General features: G+C 46.0%; 3 protein-coding genes across 3 annotated transcripts in view; all 3 read right to left on the bottom strand.

The window, feature by feature from the left end:
* LOC142879870 (electrogenic sodium bicarbonate cotransporter 1-like) overlaps positions 1–4,527 on the bottom strand; it is a 29,332-nt gene extending 24,805 nt beyond the window's left edge. Inside the window, exons 1-2 of the mRNA XM_076013399.1 lie at positions 4,115–4,527; positions 11–84 (exon numbers count right to left, since the gene is read on the bottom strand). Of these exons, the coding sequence (XP_075869514.1) occupies positions 11–84; positions 4,115–4,131 (91 nt within the window). The 5' untranslated portion in view covers positions 4,132–4,527. The remainder of the gene's footprint in view (positions 1–10; positions 85–4,114) is intronic.
* Positions 4,528–5,402: 875 nt separating this feature from the next.
* dck (deoxycytidine kinase) lies at positions 5,403–9,999 on the bottom strand. The gene is made up of 7 exons (XM_076013401.1): positions 9,769–9,999; positions 9,327–9,442; positions 7,856–8,049; positions 7,632–7,779; positions 7,407–7,522; positions 7,187–7,286; positions 5,403–6,386 (listed from the first exon to the last, which is right to left on the bottom strand). Exons 1-7 carry the CDS (start codon positions 9,869–9,871, stop codon positions 6,360–6,362), a joined length of 804 nt encoding a protein of 267 aa, XP_075869516.1. The 5' UTR covers positions 9,872–9,999; the 3' UTR covers positions 5,403–6,359.
* A 716-nt stretch (positions 10,000–10,715) lies between these two features.
* LOC142879873 (MOB kinase activator 1B) lies at positions 10,716–21,510 on the bottom strand. The gene is made up of 6 exons (XM_076013402.1): positions 21,203–21,510; positions 19,803–19,969; positions 17,141–17,234; positions 16,718–16,851; positions 13,666–13,829; positions 10,716–13,018 (listed from the first exon to the last, which is right to left on the bottom strand). Exons 1-6 carry the CDS (start codon positions 21,214–21,216, stop codon positions 12,941–12,943), a joined length of 651 nt encoding a protein of 216 aa, XP_075869517.1. The 5' UTR covers positions 21,217–21,510; the 3' UTR covers positions 10,716–12,940.
* Between the last annotated feature and the right edge of the window lie 725 nt (positions 21,511–22,235).

The following is a 22,235-nucleotide window of genomic DNA, read 5'->3' as shown; positions in this document are numbered from 1 at the left end:
GGGAGCTCACCTTCCACCTCCTCTGCGTCGCAGACATGCTTGACGAAGGACGCTCCTCGGTCCAAGACGGCTTCGTCCTCCACCCTGCAGGGCAGAAACAAGTAAGGGGGGGGGCGGGGGGACAAATTGATCAGTCAACTCAATCCACCTGATCTGCAACGACTTGATGAACGTGCCAGTTCTGTCAAGGGTTACACAAGCCGACAGTTTGGCTTAAACATACGGAGAGACGCCCGGCAGGCATTCCAAAACCTTAAAAACAATAATGACGCTCGACCAATGAGCAGCGTGCACTTGAATGCGGGAATTCAGGACAGACAAGCCGTTCCTGTGAAGGCACCCGCCAGCTCTCCGCCGCTGATATCAGATCTGTCCTTGGAGGAGGGGAGGGAGAGTTATAAAGCAGATAAGCAGGTGAAACCGTGGAGGAGAGCCAAGCGATGGAGGAGTGGTCGGAAGGCTGGCGGCCAGAAACATTCACGGTGGTGCACGGAGGACGGGATCTCCGAGGAACGAGAGAGAGAGAGAGAGAGAGAGAGAGAGAGAGAGAGAGAGAGAGAGAGAGAGAGAGAGAGAGAGAGAGGGAGGGAGGTGGAGTTCCCACAGTGTGGCTGCGGCCGTGCAGTCCCAGCGCTTCCCTGTGTGTTGCACGGCTCTGCGTGTTCCCCTCTGGGTACAGAGCGTCCACACCTCAGCTGGTGGAAGCCACTGGGAGCAGTTAGTCACTCGGTCCAGGCGACCTTTCACAGGCCGGTGTGTCCCTGAGGAGGTGGGGGGGGGTGAAACTGCTCGTGCTTCTGCAGGGTGGGTTTGTCACAGATACTGCACGTCCTGTTCGCTGCTTTTCTGCAGCCCGGTGTGCAATTTACAAATGAACGGCACATATTTATCAGACCGTAGCTGTCCACAGGCCCTAGACCGCTCAGCTGAGACCTTTCAAGGCAACAAGCGGGTCCAGGACCGCAACGCTTCCACAGGTAAAGACTCAAGGATGTCACCGGTTAAAAGAAGCATCAGCTGTTCAACACGGAATACGAAGGAACGGAGTGTTGTTGGGTTTTTTTCAGCGAGAGTGATGAGCCTTTATCAGGCCAGCGGCGGAACATTCCTGGGAATCACTGACGTGTGGGCCCACCCATGTGTCACTCCGTAAACACTCCCCCCCCACCCCCGACCACTCCAAACAATGCAAACAATCTCAAAGTCCAAGAAGTCAGCAAAGTGGGAGGAAAGGAAAGCCCCAAAACTTCCCCATAAACCCAGAATGCAGAATGCAGAAACGAGCACTTTCTGAACAACGGCCGAGCGTCCCGGCACTGCGACCAGCGCCAGCGTCATACCGATTGGAAATATGCAGAGACGCAAAGACCAATTATTGGCCTCAAGGCTGTGTGAGCGACGGGGAAAAAATAATTTGGCTGCACACAAGTCTACTGTACATCATGCAAGACTTGATAATAACAATAGTATGAAGAAGAAAAAGAAGAACCAAGTCCAATAAATGAAAAACAGGTGCCAACACAGCTGCGTGTGTGAAAACATCAATATTATTAAATATTGAATCCACGAGTTCTGAGTTCTTTTTTTTCCAGGAAGTAGATGGGGATCTTTTTGGCCACGTAGGCCGGCCCACACTTTCTCCAGAGGCCCCCCCGTCTGCGTGTCGCACCACCTGGCTCCACACACACACACACACACACACACACACACACACACACACACACACACACACACACACACACACACACACACACGACCTAATTTTACTACATTTGCTGTAACAGGCACCTGTGTGGTGCATGCGTGTGTGGAGCCAGGTGGTGTGACATGCAGACGGGGGGGCCTCTGGAGAAAGCGTGGGCCACGTAGGCCGGCAGCAGCGGTGGCGGCTCGTGTTGCAGGTTGACAGGGGCCGGCAGACGGTCGACGGAGGACGGCTGGACTCAGGAGTAGAAAAACAACCACCGTGGGAGCTTTGCAATCGAGGTTTGATCATCATTTCAAAAAAAAAAATAAGAAGGTGCAGCTTTGAATCTGAACTGAAGCGCTAGGCGGAAAACAGGACGCGCGGGGAGGGGGGAGGGGAGGCGCGACTTCTATCAGCGAATTGGCATAACAGTGGTTTCTGCTGAGGTTAGAAGAACAAAACCAACATGCAACTTCATTCTGAGCAGAAGCAACCTTCTTCAAATCATCTGTGGTTGCTTCCTGCGACGACTTCCTCTCGTAAAAACCAAAGAAGAAAAAAGAAAAAGCAAGAGAAGAAGAAGAAGAAGGGCAGAGGAAGAAGAAGAAGAAGGGCAGAGGAAGAAGAAGAAGAAGAAGGGCAGAGGAGGAAGAGGCCGCGTCCATCTCGTGCTTACGAGCTCCTCACTCACTCCTGCTCCTGCTCCTGTTCCTGGCGACCTCGTGAGACGGGATAAAGCTGCCAGTGCGTGAGGAGCCGGGATCAGCTGCTTGGGATCAGGGATCATCCCCATCTCTTTACAGAGTGACGCATCCAACCCCAGCGGGCAGGTTCGCCCTGGGCCCGCGGGCTTTTCGATCGATGCTTTGAGCGAAAGTGTCTGCTGCGGTCTGCGACCAGCGGCTGAAACGTAATGTGTGTAAACTGTGTCTACACACCCTGCGGGGGGGGGGGGCTGTGAGAGAAGTCCATCCGTTACCTCTTTTGCGTGCTTTGCATTTCAGAACGCAGGGGGCTACAAAACCGTTCTGGAAATCAGCCCTTTGTGATGTCAATACGGCTCTCTGATTCATGGCAAAACCCACCGTCCGGGTTTTTACGAAGGTTCGCCTGGTTTTAATAAAAAAACAACCCTCATTTTTAGCAGGAGGCTGCAAACACAGGGCTAAATCTGCCGTTTTCTGGTGGCTGCTCGATTGGACCGTTCTCCTCCAATTGAGCGCGGAATCGGGGTCAAACGTACGACCTCTACATCAATCGCCGAGCGCCCTGCAGGCCACACACAGACGCTGCATTGGACCTCGGCAGAACCTTCCTCTGACCCGGGAACAGGTGGGCATCTCTTGTGTGCCAAGCCGTCTCTCAGCAGCCGCCACAAGGAACAAGAGTCACCCAGCACCGTGACAGACGCCCACATTTAGAAAAATTTCCCCCCCAAAACATTTCCCTGTTGTGAGTCTGTGTTGCACAACCTCGACAACAGAGCGTGGAACGAGGAACAGATTCCAGCGGGGAGATATCGAGGACTCCGCCGCCATTGTCCAGGGGAGGGCGGCGCCGTGGTTCTTTTGACAAAGGTAGTCCGGTCACACGTCACTCATCTGCAGCTGACTCACGTTGGCGCCACAACACAGGGTGATCAATGCCAGTGAGCCCACGCGGTGAGTCCTGCCTCTTGCGCAACCTTGTTCTCTCCCTCCCCCTCTCTCTCTCTCTCTCTCTCTCTCTCTGTCTCTCTCTCTCTCTCTCTCTCTCTCTCTGTCTCTCTCTCTCTCCCTCTCTCTCTCTCTCTCTCTCTCCCCCTCTCTCTCCCTCTCTCTCTCTCTCCCCCTCTCCCCCTCTCTCTCCCTCTCCCTCTCTCTCTCTCTCCCCCTCTCTCTCCCTCCTTGACTCTGATCCTCAGGCCTAATTGGCGCTGACAGCTTCTTGGAAAATAGATTACGGGCCATTGATAGCCACGGAGGTGCGGTCACGCCGACTGATCGAGCGCGCGCGGCGGGAACACCAGTGACGTTTTATTAACTCGATTAGCAACTCCGATCAATATCCAGGTTGGAGCCCCCCCCCCCTGTGTAAACTGGCGGAGGGCAGGCCCTCAACAACACCAGGAAGAAGCAACAAAATGGGGGGATTCTCTCTTTCTGGCGTGTGTGTGTGTGTGTGTGTGTGTGCGCGTGTGCGTGTGCGCGCGTGTGCGCGTGTGTGTGTGCTCTCTCTGTGTCCGGATGACACGCTCACGTTTTACCTGATGTTTTCGCAGGAAATGAGCGCGAGCCACAAGGTACGGCAAGCCGTAAGGTGAAAGCGACCCGGCCGAAGTCACACAACAATAACACAAATGTAACAAACAAACAAACAAAAGTGTAAGTGACGCCACAAAGCGCAAAAAAAAACAAACAAACAAACAAACAAAAACAAACAACTCACTTCTTCTCGGAAGTCATGCTGGCAACTTCGGCGGTTCCAGACGGTCAGCGGTTCTGCTCGCTCCTTCACTCCTCCGGCAGCTCCGCTTTATGTCGTCCCCCCCCCCCCCACCTCGTTCAACCTCGCTCGAACCTTCTCACTTGTGGCGCTTCTCCTCCTCCTCCTCCTCCTCCTTCTTCCTCCCTCTTGTTCGTCCCTCCACTCCAAAGTGGATAAAAGTGAGAGAAGAAGTCGAGGAGTCGCCGCTGTCTTCCGTCTCTACAACAACGCACATGGAAGTTGGACCGCGCACAGCTTCATCTCGCGCCGGGCTGCTGCTGCTGCTGCTGCTGCTGCTGCGCCTCGCGCCTCGGTGACATTGTGTCTCAGGGGGGCTCTATTCTTCTTTTCCTCCGTCCTCCTCCTCTCTTCTTCCTGACTTTCTTTTGTTCACTGCGCCGCGCCGCGGACAGACAGACTGCGGAGCGCGGCGTGTCTCTTTTCCATATTTAAAGTGCCATCCCTCCTCCCGCGTGACGCCACAGGGGGCGGGGGGGGGGGGTGTCAGAGAGCGACTCCTCGCTGCTGCTGCTGCTGCTGCTGCTGGTGGTGGCGCAATAAATCCCCCCTAGTAGTGCTTGTCACCGCCGCCCGGCGGGCATCCCGCAGCCCAGCGAGGGCCTGAGGGGGGGCTGGGGGGGTGTTGGGGGGGTAAAATGGTAGTGGAGAAATTTGTGCAACATCCGGCAAATGTTTAAAGACGGACAGACGCTACAAATGCACGGAGGACGGCGCCTGGGGTAATGTTTGACCGCGGTTACACTTTAAACACCATCGTTGCGGACCTTTGTCTCGGACATCTTAAATATTAACTTGATATGCTGATTGCAACTTATTATTATTGCTGCTATTTACGTTTTTAATCGCGGACAATCAGGTATATCTAAAGCTTTTATTTCCTCCGCAATACTTTCCAACACATTTTATGGGCAGAACCTTTGCAACACTTGAACGTCCTTATTATCTCTCATTTGTTCATTAAATCTTTTTTTTTTTTTAATCTTTGCACCTTCATCTGGCCTTCGCCTATTAATCTGGGTTTTTTTTTTTTGTTGTTGTGCTTGTTTGTTGCAGTGTGATTGTCGCATATCAGTAAACTGCAAATGTTTTCCTTCGTGCTTTCTTTCTTTCTTTCTTTCTTTCTTTCCTTCTTTCTTTCTTTAATCACTAAAGCCACCGGGACATGGACACTGTTAGATCCTTCTCAGCTCAGTGAGGAAAAAGCTCAGTCAAAAATGCCACTTGGCAGTTGGGATGGAGACAGCGCCACCCTCTGGATGAGCTATCAAAGAATCACGACCTTTATTATTTTAAATGCTACTGGTTCATACAAAAGTTGCTGCGTTCAAACTGCGTTTGGAAAGTCAAATTTGACAACAAAATAAAAGCTGCAAGATAAATGTATACATACAAACAAATACTCATCCATAAGGACCATGATGGTCCGCCAATGAAATCGCAGGATGGACCTCAGACCGCCCGCTGCCACTCTGCACAGAGGTTGTGTTAAGTGTGACACGCCTCTTCCTTGTGGTGAAATCCTGAAGCTCAAACCTTCCTTTGTGCCCGCTGCTGAGCGACGGTTCAGCACAAAGAGATATCGTGCATTTCCTCGTGGTTTTGAGCCCAGTCAGAGGAAATTCCCTAAGTCAAGGCCGACCCGACGAACCAGGCGTACAGCTCCGCGACTGCACGACGCACTGCATGTGTCATCTGTGGGAGAACTGCGATAAAGTGTTTGTTTGAAGGTCCCGTATTGTATCCATCGGTGCAATTATCTTTAATCTAAAAAAAACAAAACAGAAAAAAAAAAACACAAAACCTCTCCGGATGTATCTCATATCTCCAGAAAAGGATTAATCATATACTTAAAACTTTAAAACTGTGACCATTAGTTTTGCACAAATATTTTTTTTTTATCTTGAGCCACTGTTTTCCCTCGTGGTAGGTGCTGAACAACTCAAAATGATGCAGAGTTCCGTTACGTGGCCTCAACGAATGTATAAATTCTAAATTACACACACATTTCATAAATATAGATGTAAGACATCGGTGCCAACAGCTGCTTTTTAAAAACAATACGAGCAGAAAGAGTTTAAACGAGGCATATGAAGACAAACTGACTGATCAGACATTTCATTGCTTTAAAAGGAAAACTACATCTGATTTTCCCACTCTGGTAAATGATTCCATCGTCGGCCCGTGTTCACAGCGTGCTCAAGAACTCTTTGACCTGAGAGAGAGAGAAGAAAAGAAGGAAGCCGTCAACATCGCCAAACGCCCGAGACCAGAGCAGCTGCTTTTTTCCCCCTTTTTTTTTTTTAAACATACGCAAGATGTTATTGCAGTTTACACTGAATAAAGAAAGGCCAGTGAAAAGAACTGGAATCCACTGTTTACCATCAACATGAAACTGCAACATAAGCAGCTCTTAAGGTGCACGTACGTCTAAGTATGAGATCCAACCTAATAGTTTACGCTCCTCCAAACACATTTTAAATGCTTAAATTATTGCCAGTATATATAATTAACAGTTCAATGTTCAGTTTGTGCAAAAAAACATAAAAAAAAAACACACCTATGCTCGTTGAACCACAACGTCCTCTGTATTTTTTAATGACGCATTCGATTAGAGCCCAACCACAACGGAAATGCGTTATTTCTTACTTGTTATCGTCTCTTCTCTTTTTTTACTTTGAAATAATACATTTTCAGGAATTAACACGATTAAAAATACAATGACTAAATAAAACACAAAAATTAAAAAAACGGTTTCTGTAGTCTCCTATTTCGTGTCATTGTCTGCCGTTTTTACTCTAATTTGATGTCTCCTGTGTCCCTGTTTTCATATACGATGACCCCTGTGTCCTTCTTGTGTGTGTTTTTTATGGTTCTTAACATCAGGCCAGAGGATTGCGGTTGAAAATGTGCCTCTGGCTAACAGCGGCAAATTGACAGGAATGTTAATTAATGTGCATTGTCCTCTTCAGAAAGAAATAATAAATAAATCAATAAAACAAAACTGTCCCTCACCTTTTCAATCATGTTGCCGCTCCTGTTCTCATTATTCTTAAAGTCCTCGTTCACGTCGATGGTCAAGATGGGCACCTCGCTGAGGTACTCAAAGTCCATCCTGCGGGTCAGAAGACACAACGGTTGGAGCAACACACACACACACACACACGCGCGCGCATGGAGCTAATTTAAAGCCTCATCGAGGAACCATCATGGGTTCAATCACTTCATGGCTCACTTCATTGTCTTGTGCTGCAGCCAGCTCTCGTGCTTCAAGTGGAGCTTCTCCAGATACTCCAGAGGGATCTCCTGCTCCTCCTGCCTGCCTCTCAGGTGTAGCCGCTCTAAACATTTCTGGATCAAAGGGGGCGGGGGACGTTGCAGCATTTTTGAGTACATGACAATGTGTACCTGCTGTACTTTGTTTCTTGGAAGTGTGTGTTTAATGACGCTGGGAATTCACCTCGGGCGAAGCTCTGAGGTAAATGATGCCATCCAGCTCAATGTTCTTGCCAAACTGGCTGTGCAGCCAGCCGTGCCAGTCCTGGTACACTGACCATTCAGTCTCATTCATGCACTCGTTCTCATAGAGGTTGGCTGCAAAGATGTACCTGGCGGGGAAAGAGGGAGTCATCAGTCCAAATCGATTTGAAGCGAAGCCGACGGGGCTCAGATCCTCGGCCGTACCTGTCGCTGTAGATGGAGCGCTCAAAGAACTGCACGGGGTCCTCGGCCTCCCTCAGCTTCCCGTTGGCTGATTTCATCTGAGCCCGCACGCGGCTGATGCAGGCGTAGCTCTGGAACGTGTATGCCCACCTCTCGGGTTTCTCGTACATCATACTCAGCACGTTGCCTCCGCTCTTCTGGGATGTGCTCAGCTCCTGGGACATGATGTATTGTGGATGAGATTAGAACTGTACAGTAGCTGCAGAACCAAAAACCCCTTGATCCACATATGCTGTAAGTCTGTAGTGAGCAGATGTTCCACTCGAAATGGACCATTGCGCAATTGAATTAAATCTGGAAGGAAATGACGCATCCAGAACGTTTGTTTCACTTGTACAACGCAACCGTCTGTACATGTGTCATGGATTTGCCTTGACGAAAATTGAAAAAAAGAATGATCTATTCTCCTCTCGAATGAAAAAAAAGAAGGAAAGTATTTCATAAACCCACTACAAAAAAAAATAAATAAATAAAAAATTCTCAGCTCTGAACAACTGCTGCTATCCCAGGGGCACATTCTAGAGCTAGGCGTGGGTCACAGAGTGCAGCACATGAGCCTTGTTAGGTCTCAGCAACAGTTGTGCACACTGATAGTATTCAGCCCTATCCTATTACACTGTAACAAGCAGTGCGTAATACAGTACAGGATAGTCGTTTCAAGGAGGAATACTGTATTTTTAGCAGCCTTGTGGTCGAACTGGGATGACTTAACTCACAATTAAATCATAAAGGTTAAATTAATTCATTAAAAAAAAAAAAAATCAAATCATACAGTAATCACTACTGAGTTGTTTGACACAAAAAAAGAAGTAGAAATGAATCATCTGCAAATACACTCAGCCAGTTTTAAAGGCCCAGTATTAAAGATTTAGTGGCATCAATACCTTAAAAAAAGAAAGAAACATTTTCGTGTTAATTTCTGTATTCACACAGCCTTTGAATGTCACAAAATAGGTCTATAAAGTAACTTTTCAAGTCCTAATGGCCGCTCCCTTGACTTGGACCAGCTGAATCTCTGAGAATGAGGCTGAGGGTGAAATAGAGATGTTTGCAGCTGGCGGTGCAGTCATGTGTTTACCATCTGTTGCTGTGGCCAGCAGGGAATAATGCAGAAGGCACAAATAGCAGCTGTACTCTTCATGACGTTTGTACTCGTTTTAATGTGGAGGTGTGCCTGCACGATGACGATAATGTGATTAGGGTGAGATGTTCCGATGATGTTCCTTTAAAACGTTTGAACAAAACGTCTTGGTGTGAACCGTCGGAGATGTGTTGTGGTGACAGCAGTTTTGCTACACAGCCACAGACACACACATTTGAGCATGAGTCATTGTGCACGCGAGAAGATTCTGCAGAGGAAAGCAAACACATTTAGGAAGAAGAACTCACGGAGGAAGAAGAAAAGAAAAAAAAAAAATATATATATATATACCTCAAAATCACTTCCATGTGTTTGCACATTGCACCACCTGGCGATGGGCTCCGGTACTACCTCCCATTCTCTGTTCTCTCGTTCCAAAAGGCGCACAAGCGTAGATTTGCCCGCCGCTGCAAACAAAAGAGGGCGATATTCAAATCACGACGGCTGAATGCCACAGGACACGCGCTACACTGGCTAACTGACTCAACCAAGTAGCGGGGCGTTTAACGACGAGAGACGCAACTACGGCAAGTTGAATGGATGCAGTTGGCGGCAAGACGTATCTTCCACTATATAAAACAACACAACACAACTAACGCCGTCTGCAACCAGTCCAGACGCAGTAACTCCTTATATATGTCAATTACATCGGCAAACTACGCGCGCTTTGCGTGTCGTGGCATTTATTATCCGAAGCTAGCAATTGGGAGGGAAACCGCCGCAGAATACATACCGATGTTTCCCTCTATCGATATCCGCTTGATTCTCTTCTCCATCGAGTCGTTCATCGAGACGTCGAGCGAATCAGAACACGGCCTTTTAGTCACGAAAGACATTTCCCCCCGCAAAATAAATACGTGCAGCTCGGTAAACAAGGCGGCGGCTGCTGCAGCTGCTAGTCGTCGTTTCAAGTTTGGCGGCAACAGATGTCAGGATGTTTGTGGCGGTTCGACGCAGATGTGGCTCCACCCCGGAAGCGGCAGCTGCTACACGTGACCGTTCGGCTCTCCATATGTTGTGGACGTGGAGCGTTCCCCCTCCTATTGGTCGGAAAGGGGTATTGCAAACTTTGAGCGGTTTAACGTTGAGACGGCCATCAATATCCTTAAAGGCGCTAAACCAGGCATGGACAAACTACGGCCCGGGGGCCATACGCGGCCCGTTAAGTTTTTTTTTTTTTAATTCGGCCCGCCTAACTTGGAAGAAATTATATTGATAGTAAGTAAGTCAAAATCTCGCCGTATTTCAAGAGTCATTTAAATAAAGAGCTAAATACCGTGGGACTTCGAAGACGTCTTTTGTTGCAACACCTTTGTTGATTTTTAGTAGACATTAAAGCACACGTTTCCTACTTGGTGATTGAGGTGCGTCACACCACCAATCCGTCCATCTGCTCCGGCCGGCCCCTCTGTCAAATCTTTAGAACCCATTAACCCAGTCAAAAAGTTTGCCCACAACGGCTCTAAACAGAAACTATAAATTGTTTGAGCTGAGATATACACGGCTTTAATATCATTTAATAACATTTCCAGGTTTTTCTATCATTTCTAAAAAAGAAAATGTCAACAGGAAATGCTGAGCTTATGTTTTACACTCCAGCTTGATTCATGTTAATATACTAATTATTATTCCATGACAACTGATGACAAGTGGTGCTCCACACTGAACATACAATTCATCCAAAGAGTCAAACCACCTTTATTTGCCTTGTAAACAGCATAAATCAATTCAGTAGCATTGAAAACCCCCAACCGAGCCAATATTTACAAACATTTCATCAGTTATTACAGTCAGGAAGGGAAAAAAAACAAGAGGCAATAAGCTATGTTATGGATATTTCATGAGGATGAGAGGCTTTTGGGGCGACCGATTTTCTAATACATTTTTCAGATATCTGGTGAGCGGAAACATTCATAATCGCTAGCTAAGGAAGTGGGGAAAATAAGATATGACATTTCAAACAAACAATATTTCAATATCCAAAATGAGGGAAGCAATCTCAAAAGACTTGTTGCATTCGGTAAATGAAAAAACTACCACTCCATGCTTGCTAAATGTTTTAAGACACGTCTATTCCTTAGTATTTACGTGCGGATGGAGGCGTTTGCACCTCTTTGACAACGTTCAAATAAAAAGGTATATATGTATATATATATATGTATATATAAAATGATCATGTCACCGTTTTTGAAACCAGACCTGAAAGAGAAGCAATTCCGTTTACACAATACACCACCATTGAAGCGCCATAAAAGAGAATTTAAAGTATGGATGAGCAAACCGGCAACCCTTTTAGTGTCAAGAATCAATTATTGCATAGTCAACTACACTTAAAGATTTGGTGGGGGGGGCGGGGCACATGCATCTGCCGTTTGGGAGCGAAGCCGCGGACGCCTCAGGCCACACGAAAGCATCGGGAGTGGCACTTGTGCCTTGCCGCTAATTTCAGCAGAATGTAAGCAAGTTGGACATTCACCTGGCAGAAGATTGGGGAAGGGGGGGGGGCTCAACTACGATCAGTCTCGCCGTACAGCTGAGGGCCAATAAACATTCAGGCAGGAGAGGCCGGGGAGAAAATTGTTCAAAGTGCTATATGGCTTGTGTCTGTGTCGTAGTGAGAGATCTTCCAATCTGAAAATGCTTGTAGTCGTTTGTAACAACGTTCCTTGTGGATTGGCCGCGCGTCTGTCCGCCGTGATCCGTTAGCACGCAACCTTGAGCAGTTTTTCACCTTGAGAAATGCTAATTTCATCATACCCTCGTCCGTGCCATGGACGCAGTGCACCTGGCTGGCCTGGTGTGGGCCTCTGCGCTGTCCAGAGCAAAGGACAGGCGACCAAACCTCTATAATCCTACACCAGGCCAGCCATGCGGTGGAGGTTTTAGTTCCCCACAATACAAGGCAGGGTCGTCGTGAAAATACTTTTGAAACGATCATTTCTAAGGTAGAAAAGCTGCTATTGCTTGACCTTTTTGACCCATTAAAGGTGAGTGTTTTTTTTCTCTCTTAAAAAAGCTTCATGAGGAAAAGAATGAAACGGGGACATGTCGTTCAGCCAACTCTCTCAGTTTTGTCACATTGATGTCCTGGAACACATTCATTAGTTGCAAGACCTTTACTACTGTAGCTGTGTGGTCATTCCGGGGGAGGGATTTTAACAAATCTTAAAAATGGGATTAAGGGAGAAATATGAACAGAGCCAAAACAAAAACAAAAAAATTAGTTGAGTGGAAAATTCAAAATCTTTTTGAGTTGGTGGTATATGGCATTTGTCTTCTTACAGTTTGTGTTATTGTTATAGGGCATTTATGAGCCATTCCAGGCACTTAGGGCTTCACAATGACAGATATGGGCTGTTTCAGATGCGAACAGTAGCGGGTCTGCCACGCAGACCCTCCGATGTAGACTATGTTTAAAATAACCATCCACGGCCGCTAAACGGGCTTAAAAGCTGGTTGAAATCCCTGCCTTAAAAAACGGACAAAGTCGTCCTTTCATGACACAGCAACCTCGCGTCACGCGGATCTTTCCTGTGGGGTGAGCTAGTGATGGGATCGAAGGGTGAGTATATATATTTCATGTGGTGGAAGGAAAGAAACGTCTGCAGTTTAAAATAGCAAACATAGATCTATATTATCCTTATTGTCTGCCCTGGCTAAACACTGGGGGTCTCTCTCCAATCTCCTCTATATGTTAAACTGTACGTTTGGTCAATTAAGTGTGTCATCCCTGATTGCATTAGTCCTGGTGCCTTAAACCTATCAAGACCCTGCCTGCTTCCTGGCATTATTAAAAACATTTCCCCAAATGGAAATATAGTATATACTGCATACATACAGCCAGGGTGGGGTGGGCATCTGTGCAAAAAACTAGAAGACCAATAAAATGAGCGTGGCGTTGCCGTTTATCTGTCCTTGGTTGTGAGTTTTTCGATCAGCTCCTGGAGCGGCACCAGCTCTTTCCTGTCGATGAGGTTAAACTCCTGCAGAAGAAACACAAAGACAAAGCAAAGATTTACCAAACCCGTTTGAAATCACTTTTTTTTCCATGTCATTGTTTTTTTTTTAAATTGCAAAGGTGGTATATCAGCAACACAGCAAAACGTCGGTCCTTTCATGTGGTGTGATGGAGCGTCCAGTCTTTTCAGCCCTACATGGTCACATGCGTGAAAAGAAGCAGATGCACCGCTATAGGAATGTGAAGTCGGCTTAAAAAAAAAAGCAACTCAACTTGCTGTGAAGGCAGAAAAATAAAAACAGATGTGAAACTATCATTGACAGTTGTGACTTTCAGAAAACAACAGCAGCAGCGGGTCCGAATGTTGTCCTTCTGAAAGCGTGACACATTTTTAAATTTTTTTTTACACACGTTTAACAGAGAACATTCCACAATGAAAACGTGTCGGCGGTTGCACACAAAAGCTGGCGGTGTGTGCGGTGCGAAGGCCCGGGGCCACTTTGCAGCTGCCGGACTTCCCGCACATTTAAAAATAACATCTGTGTTGACTTGAAACACCCACATGTGACAGCTGGATAAAAACTGAATTGATTGGCATAGTGGCAGTTAAAAGACTGAGTGCATGCTGTGGAGCAAAGACTGCGGGTGGCAACACGAGGTTGACCAGATTACCTGAACAAAGAAGATGAAGTGTTTGAAGGATGTGTTGAGGTGGGCCTCCTCCTGCAGCTGCATGACCGAGTCAAAGTGTTGGTGGTAAATGTGAGCGTAGACTCTGAACAGGCGCTTCAGGATGGTCTTGGCCACCGACATGAAGTTCCTCTTGAAGGGGACGCCTGGGTGACAGGAGAGACACGCGCTTCAGACCAGGCGTGGGCAAACTGCGGCCCGGGGGCCATCTGCGGCCTGTTAAGCTTTGCAATCCGGCCCACCGAACTTGAAGAAATGACATTAATAGTAAATAACAACAATAATAACTACAGTTTGACTATAATTACTATTACCGTCATTACTATGGTAGCTAAACTACTATAGTAATATGGTACTAGAGTAGTTAAACTACTACAGTAATGATGGTAATAGTAATTACCATGATATAATATAATTACTAGTATAGTTCAAGTATAACTAATACCATCATTACTATAGTAGTTTAACTACTTACTATATGAATGTCAAGTAGTTTTAACAGTAATTCCAATGAAGAGTTAAATACCGTGGGGCTTCTTAGACACATTCTGTCGTAACGCTGTTGTTCATTTCCACTCGACAATAAAGCACTCGTTTTCTGCATATCCCAGGATATATTTTTTCCTCCTATGAGGTGGCTCATTAAAACACTTCATCCATTGCTCCTGCTCCGGCCCCCTCTGTCCAATTTGTTGTCAGCCGCCAGTCAAAAAGTTGGCCCACCCCTGCTCTAGACGTTCAGCTCCACCCTCCCCCCTGTATGAGAACCGACTTTTTCAGTGGTGCGCCAATGAGTCAAGCTAGGAGTGTGACTTTACCTTTGACCACTGGGACATGGCTTATCTGATCATTGTGAAGCTACTCCAGCGAATGGATGTTGCTTTGTTTGGCAAAGGAAGGGACCTGGACGTTCAGCGTAGAAAAACACCACTCGTGCGTGGATTCGTGGGGCCAATCGGGGAGATCACGCTGGCAGTTCAAAGCTGCAATATTGTGCATATTGCAGCTCTCGCCCGTGAGTTGCCCATCCTTTCCTTCCCTGGCCTGCTCTGCCTTGAACTGAGCCCGAGCTAAAGCAGACAGTCCTGATGAAGCTGAGACTGGTGAAGGCCGAGCAGTAACCCTGCTATGTTCTCCGTGTCCTTCGCTGGCGTGCTGCGGCACGAGTTCGGTCAAGTGCAAACAACAAAGGAACCACCTCATGCTGGCAAACGTTGAAGGGTTCACCTGCAGGACGCAGGACCCGGCGGCACGCAGGGCTGTCGGACTGCCACTTTAAATACGTCAACAACTGGAGTCGCCACTGTACGGACGACGTGAAGCGAGTTGCGTAACAGGACAGGACACGTGCAAAAGCCCACGTTCCTGGTGGTTCCTGGGTGAAACCACAGTTTTTGTGTGAAATCTCCTTGAACAAACACACACACAGCAGTAAGAGAGGCTCTCGCAGCGGAGGGAACGACACTCCGGGTTCAGCGGCCTCAATCGTCGGTTTAAGGGCAAAGGGGTTTAATAGCAATGGCTGAGCTCCAACTCCATCAAGGCCCCGCGCGGGAACAAGCAAGCCCGCGCTCGCTCGCCCGCCTGGAGCAGCCAACTGTGATGGAATGTGTGGAGGAACCCGACAGAACGCTGACCGCATCGACTTCTGAATCATCTGCGGCTGTTCTGGGGGAATGAGGACCGCTTGTTTTAACAAGCAAAGGGCCGGTCTTTATGGGCTGTGTAATGCTGATGACTCAGACGGTACCACCTCCACCTCCCAACCCCCCCGACCCCAGACTGTTAACAAGCCTCTGTCGTCTTCTTCCTCTTTGCTGCCCGTTCTCTTTTTTTTAACTTCAGATCTTCACATTTGTTTTCATCATGAAGCTCACAACTTGTCTGACTTGAATCCAGGCTGACTTTTTCATCTATATCCGCAACCTGAGCCTTGTAGCAATAAATGTTGCATAAAGGTTGTAGTTATTAGGCAAGATAAAAAAAAAACCAAAAAAAACAAAAACCAACCCTAATATATTCATATTAATTATCATTGTATAATAATAATAGTGAGCAGCCACGTTCTTTACATTAGAGACACATGATTGCACATCTATGCATGAGGCGTTCAGACAGTAAAGGGAAAGGTCACCCAAACCTGAAATCACTCCCATTTTACTCTATCCACTGTTTCCAGGGAGACGTTTGATACATTCTGGAATTTTATGCATTGAAGGAATTCCACCAAGCGTAAATATTTTTAATTAAAAAAAAGAAAAAAAGAGGAAAAAAAAGAAAACCTAGGAGATATGACATTAGAAAAACTTCTTTGAAGTTGCTGTGTGCAGGCTACTTCAAACACAAGGAGGGCTGTAAAGCAAATATTCAAGGAGCCATCTGATTGGCTTAGAGCCTCTGAACTGGGCACTTGTTGCCATTTCAAGCAAAATCAGGACACAGAATCTTCCAGACACATCACATGAGCAGTACGGAGACATGTGATTTTTATATATATATGTATTTGAAAGAGGCATGGCCATCACAGGCTCCCATTGTGCTGGCAGTGAGTGGAGTTCTACCCCTCAGTGAAGCTGCAGAATGGTTATGACGATCAGAATTTGCCTCTACATTTAAAGCCGAGCATCAACAGAACCATACAAGTATCAGTGACACAATGAAAAAGAAGGCAGCTACAGACAGGAGTGACAGGGTACGGAAGAGGATTAGGGCCACAAGAAGAGAAAAAACTTAAGACAGATTTTTTTTTCTCCAAATTTCCCATTCGAGAATAAAGTTGACGTAAAAAAAGACGAAATTTCACGAACAAAATCGACATTTTGCAATTAATGTCAACGAGAAGTAAGTCAAAATGTTTCGTCTTTATTCATGAAATTTTTTTTTACGTTGACTCTTTTCACAAACTTTTAGCTTTATGAACAAAAATTTCAACTTAAAACTCAAAATGAAAACTTAAATAAAAACCTCCTTCCTCTCATATCTTTTTCTCTTCTTGTGGCCCTAATCCTCTTTCGCAGACAGGGAGAGGGCTCACCGATCTTGGAAGGGAAAAGTGTCTCGTCATCAAGCTGGTCCTGCACCCATGTCATCAGGTAGTCAATATACTTGGGAGCAGAGCATTTGATGGGCTTCTTGATGTTGGTTCCATCAGCCCAGTGGTATTCATACCTATGAGGAAGACAGAGAGCAGCTGTTTTATTTATGTGTTTTTAAATACCCCCTGGCTAACAGAAAAGCAGCAAAACGGAGCCCAAAGACGGCCTGAGTAAAATTAGCCAAGGCAGGCGGAGGTCACCAAGTGGTCGCACAAGTTGATACAAGTGGTCACGTCCTGCTGACAACCATCATTACAGCAACTGTAGACCCCACCCCCCCCAACCCACGCCCTTCGGTTCCTTGACACGCAGAGACCAGCGGAACAGCAGGGGGGAGGGGGGGGGGAGATAAGCAAACTCACTTCGGACCGGCAGACATGACAGGACAGCTGTCTTCTGTGCAAAAATCCGTGATGGTGCCGTACAGCATGTTGATCTGGTTGAAGAAATCCACAGCTGAGGGGTGGTGGGGGGGGGGAGAGAGAGGAAAGCATATTCACATTAAACATTCTGGAGAGTGAATACCAAGAGTTCCAGTTGGAATAGCTGGTTTCAAGTTCCCCCACACCCCCACCTTACTGCAGATAACCCAGTCCCAGGGGCAAACAGCAGAATTAGCCTTTCCTTCTGCTGATTACAGATTGGCAGCAAAAAAAACAACAACAAACCAACAAAGCTTAACAGACACACAGCGAGCAGCATAAGACCCATATTGCGTGGTGCTGAATGGCCGTCGAAGGCCAGTGAAAGGAGCAAAATCTGTGTTACTCCGGCTCCTACACAGTTATTATGGCCTGAAACGTATCAACCTATTAGTATTCATTTGCAGCAGGGATGCAAATCATCGACTCATTCATTAATCGTTGGCCTTATCGATCGATTAACGATTAACTGATAAGCAGCGATACTTCCTGCGAACCCAAACGTCACAATGAAAAATGTGTAAGGAACACATTATGTAACCTTTAAATAATGTTGAGTCATTTTTACATTAGAGAAGAGTAAAAGCATGTATCCTCTGACTTTAAGTGGACTTCTAATGGGTCACATTTCAACTATTTAATAATAATAAAAAAAAAAAAAGGTTGTTTAAAAGCACCTTGTTCTCGGTATATTATGACCATCACAGTATCTAAAGGTGAATTGCTCTTTCCTGCCACTATGCTGTTATAATGATAGTAACTACCTAACTACTATGTAAAAAATGTTCAATTAATTGCGACTAATTTAATGCAATCGATTAAATTCTTAATCGACAATCACTCGATAACTGATTAATTGTTAACGTCCCTAATTTGCAGCCTTCAAAATAGATTTTTTTTTTTTCACACCCAGGGTTCAGGCTGAGATGCTCGTGTCCGTTTGAAAAGTTGTCATGACATCATGCACCCTGTTCATTATTACTTGCATGGGGGTGGGAGGGGGGGGGGGAGAGAAACAGCTAAAGGTGTTCTTGACGGCAAGGAGAAAGGCGTGTTTCAACATGAGGCCACGCAAGAATTCCTTGTAAACCTTTCAACAGTCCCACAACACCAGTGATTGAAAATTTAAACAGCACGCAACACTGATAAGCACAACTCCTGGTTATGAGGAGAGCGGTAGATCTGGAGTGGCGTCTCCTGAGCCGCTGGAGTCATCGTCGTCATCGTCATCATCATCATCATCATCATCATCATCATCATCATCATCATCACCCGGTCCCTGACAGATTGGACTGAGGGCCCAGACTGGCACAGAGGCGTGTGCAAGCAGACAGCAGAGCCGAGGAAAGGAAGGGGGTGAAACAGAAGGGGCTCCAAAAATAGATCAGTTTAATTAAAGTGCAACTCACTGGCTGCAGCAAATGTTTGGGTTTTCAGAGGGCAAATGGTTCATGTTTTTTTTTTTTTCTCATAAACAATTACAGAATATTGATTTGTTGGTGAGAACAAAAATCCTGATTAAATTCTGCAAAATCTACTGCCACTAAAAAACCAAAAAAACACCAAAGAAAATAGCAAAAGAGCGAGCTGGGAACACAAAGTGAGCTGCTTCTCGTGAGCAGGCATCATGAGGAGAAGTCATAGAAACTTGCCAGTGGGAGAAGTGACTCCAACTTCCCTTTGTTGTGCAAGTTCTAACAGCCCATGTGAGCACTGATTCACTCGCAGGGTTGCTGCATGCTGCCTGCCATCCTTTTGTGAAACAGGAAAGCACGACGGTCGGCGTGATGTCTTAGCCAACACGTCTTTCAGTCACACTTAACCGAGCTGCAAGACGCCTGAACATGTTGAGGGAATGCGGCGGCTGACTGTAGTCCTGGGCTTTAAGCTGCGTGTTGTTCTCTAACAGAAATGCGCAGGACTCGACTCTGCCTTCAGTAGCACGACGGTCACGAGCAAACATGCTGCAGGACTGACAATGTCAAACTCTGCATGGGAAAAGGGGAAATGAGTCTTTGACTGACCGGCCACTTGTCCAATTTCAGGGAAAAGTAAACGAAGCTCGCAGAGCGCACACAATGTGGTCTATTTAACATTCACGGCAGTTTTTCCAAGAATGAATGCGCATGGTCTGTGGCGGAGTGCCAAGATCTTTCATTCTGATACTTCGCCCTCAGCTCAACTCATTTAGATTTCACAGGCACGGCTCCGAAATTAAAAGTCCGGCGCTCTACCGCTTTGGAGGACTTTGTTTCTTCTCCCCCAAGAAAACGTCACGCTTGTCCCTCTATTTATGGCCTCCCAGGAAAAAATACGATGACTTTAGGTTGCAACTGAAAGTGATACCTCGTTGGACCGACCGAAGGTTTGGGGGAGGACACGATCAAGGTGGCTGTGAGGCGATCGCAGAGCGCAAAACAAATAACTGCCGCACAGTGATGACACTCACCTGGCAGAGGCACAGGTGCCCTTTATGACATCACAAAGGCAGGCAATTTATTGTAAAAAATGTTGGCATGAATCATCTATTTTGCTCTTGATGGCACAAGAGATGATGAAAATGCCAATCCGGTGGAAGATGACAGATTAAACCGGTGCTTACTATTCACTGCGACCCACTCATTCAAGTCTTCGCCGTCAGGCAGCATGACGGCCATGCGCAGGTTCCCACTTCCCAGTGTGGCCTCGGCATGTTTCAACAGCTCGTACTGGTGCGATCCCTCGGGGATATTCTTCTTGGGCTTGAACGTCCTGGCTGAACGGTTTCCACTGTGAGTCACGCACACACCGAAAGAGAAGACAAACACAGGGATGAATAAGGAGGAAGCCATATGCCATGACAAACGATTGTGTGTACAGTCTCAATGAACGAAACAGGCCCATGAAGAAGCGAGGATATCAGGCTGATGAAAAAGTCCTGTTGTTGGTGTTGACTAATGGGTTTAGCAGAGCCAGGAGTGGGACTGATGAGAACAGTGTGTGTGTGTGTGTGTGTGTGTGTGTGTGTGTGTAATGTCTAATGAGGCCAGTCGGAGTGGGACCGCGTTCAATAGCACACATTCACCGCCCAATTAGACAAGAATTTCTGAAGCTTGTCACAACATGGAAGTTCACGGCGTTCTCGCTTTTAATAAATAATCAACTGAAATATATCACTGAACGAATAAAACGGACATGATGAACGAGACTTTGTATTTTCCAGACGGTATCTGGCGAGGGTTGTCGATCAAACTTGGTAGACTTGTCATTACTTTAAACATTGAGGAATTGCAAAGCAAGACCAGATGCGAACGAAGGCAACACTAAAATAAGGCTGTGGAATCTCATTTTAGCTGTGTGACATCAACCAGCACCACAGGATGGAGCCAATTAATTATATCTACCTTAGATCTACCTTTCCAAAAAACAACAAGTCATATTATCAATGCACAAATCATTTTGTGATACGTGACTATTTTTGAAATTACGTAAAACTACTAAACAGACAGAGCACTAAACTAAAAACTGGACCGCTGGTCAAAAACCGGCCTTTAGCTGGCTAAAATACAAACTACATCATATGTTTACGTTACAAAAAAACCCCAAACTATATGCGGATTTAGGAATCTGCTGGGCCATTTTGTCAAGTCGTGGCTGAATTAGCCAGTTCCACCGTAACACCAGTAAATACACAGGCCAGGCTACAGAGTCACAATAGCTGATATTTATATTCGGAGTGCAGGCCGTGCATATTTGAATCGATTTGCAGAAAGCGCTCCGTTTACGGATTTACATGACTTTATTCATGAAAGTATCCGCTGACAAGAACACAAGAAATATGAAAAAGCCAGATCAGACGTTCAAAGATCAAGCCAGGAATTAGCCCTATCCGGTGTTATGCTATAGCTATGCCACAGAGACGTTGTCGTTAGCCCCAATTACTGCGTTTTTTCATTAACGTGAGGTTCACAAGTATACATCTTTTTTTAAAAAAAGAACATAAATAACATGGAAATAACTTACAAGAGAAAGCTCATGTTTCATCAACCAGCAGAAAAACTCTTTTTGCAAACAGCTAACAGGAAGAGTCGAAGCAGAAAAAGTGATGGGGGGAAAAATCCTCGCGTCCTAGCGAGCTGTGGCTCCTCTCAGGCTTCCTCGAACAGTCGGTACAAAAAAATACTAAATAAATATTCTGTATACACGTCCTGCAAGCGAGTATGAAAGCAAGAGGCGATCTATATTTCTACGCGGAAACAGACTGCTTGGAAGCTGCTCTACGTTGGGAGAGACAGCAGTGAACTGAAACCAACGCTGACTTCTTCATTTAGGGCTCGCAGCTCGCAGGGCGCATCTCTGGCGTATGCTGCCATCTAGTGGAGCAAAAGAACAACACATTGATCTTTGTTCTCAGAGACGTTAATTTAAATTTAATGAAAATAAGAAAAACGAGATTCTGTTGAAATAATTTATATAATTGCATGAAGCCAGTCGGAAAGTATTTATTGATACGATGCATACATTTTTCATAGCAATTTTCTAGATGTTGTCGCTGCGAAGTGTTTTAATACCTGTTACTTCCCAATGGCCGCCAAAAACGTATAAAATGTCATATAAATATTTAAAAAAAAAAAACATGACTCATCTACGTACATTTTTTGATCGTTGTATCATTTATTGCAATTTAGTCAGTCCTATAAAATAACTCCAACGACCAACTAAAACACATTTTAAAAAAAAGAGAGAAAAAGATCGAATTATCAACAGATAAGAACAAACAAAAGATCGTCAGGATAGATAAAATTAGAGAATAAATACATAAGAATTGCACTGAAAATACATCGAATCAATATAGATGAAAATATCGAACCAACAATGACATCACGGGGAGTTCAGTTGAGACATGCTGCCTTCGAGTACAGTTGGACAGAGAGGCCTTATCGTCGATGGCGCCCGTTCCACTCCCTTAACGTGTCCTCTTTTCTCCACTCGTCAAACATCACCGTCAGATATTCAAATGGCCACTAATATTTCAGAGTCGTTGGCGTTCAATAAC

This window comes from Nelusetta ayraudi, unplaced genomic scaffold (genome assembly GCF_046127955.1).
Source record: "Nelusetta ayraudi isolate G7.1 ecotype Tasmania unplaced genomic scaffold, CSIRO-AGI_Nayr_v1 ptg000147l, whole genome shotgun sequence".
NCBI lineage: Eukaryota > Metazoa > Chordata > Actinopteri > Tetraodontiformes > Monacanthidae > Nelusetta > Nelusetta ayraudi.
The sequence above is the reverse complement of the archived record's forward strand: the minus strand, read 5'-3'. Positions and strand labels throughout refer to the sequence as shown.

Coding starts and splice junctions, on each gene's coding strand:
- dck (XM_076013401.1), bottom strand. CDS start 9,871: ATGTCTTTCGTGACTAAAAGGCCGTGTTCTGATTCGCTCGACGTCTCG. Junction 9,443..9,768: donor ATCGATAGAGGGAAACATCG/GTATGTATTCTG, acceptor TTTTGTTTGCAG/CGGCGGGCAAATCTACGCTT. Junction 6,387..7,186: donor GCGGCAACATGATTGAAAAG/GTGAGGGACAGT, acceptor TCTCTCTCTCAG/GTCAAAGAGTTCTTGAGCAC.
- LOC142879873 (XM_076013402.1), bottom strand. Junction 13,830..16,717: donor ACTTTTCCCTTCCAAGATCG/GTGAGCCCTCTC, acceptor CCTGTCACCCAG/GCGTCCCCTTCAAGAGGAAC. Junction 13,019..13,665: donor ACTTCATCTTCTTTGTTCAG/GTAATCTGGTCA, acceptor TTTCTTCTGCAG/GAGTTTAACCTCATCGACAG.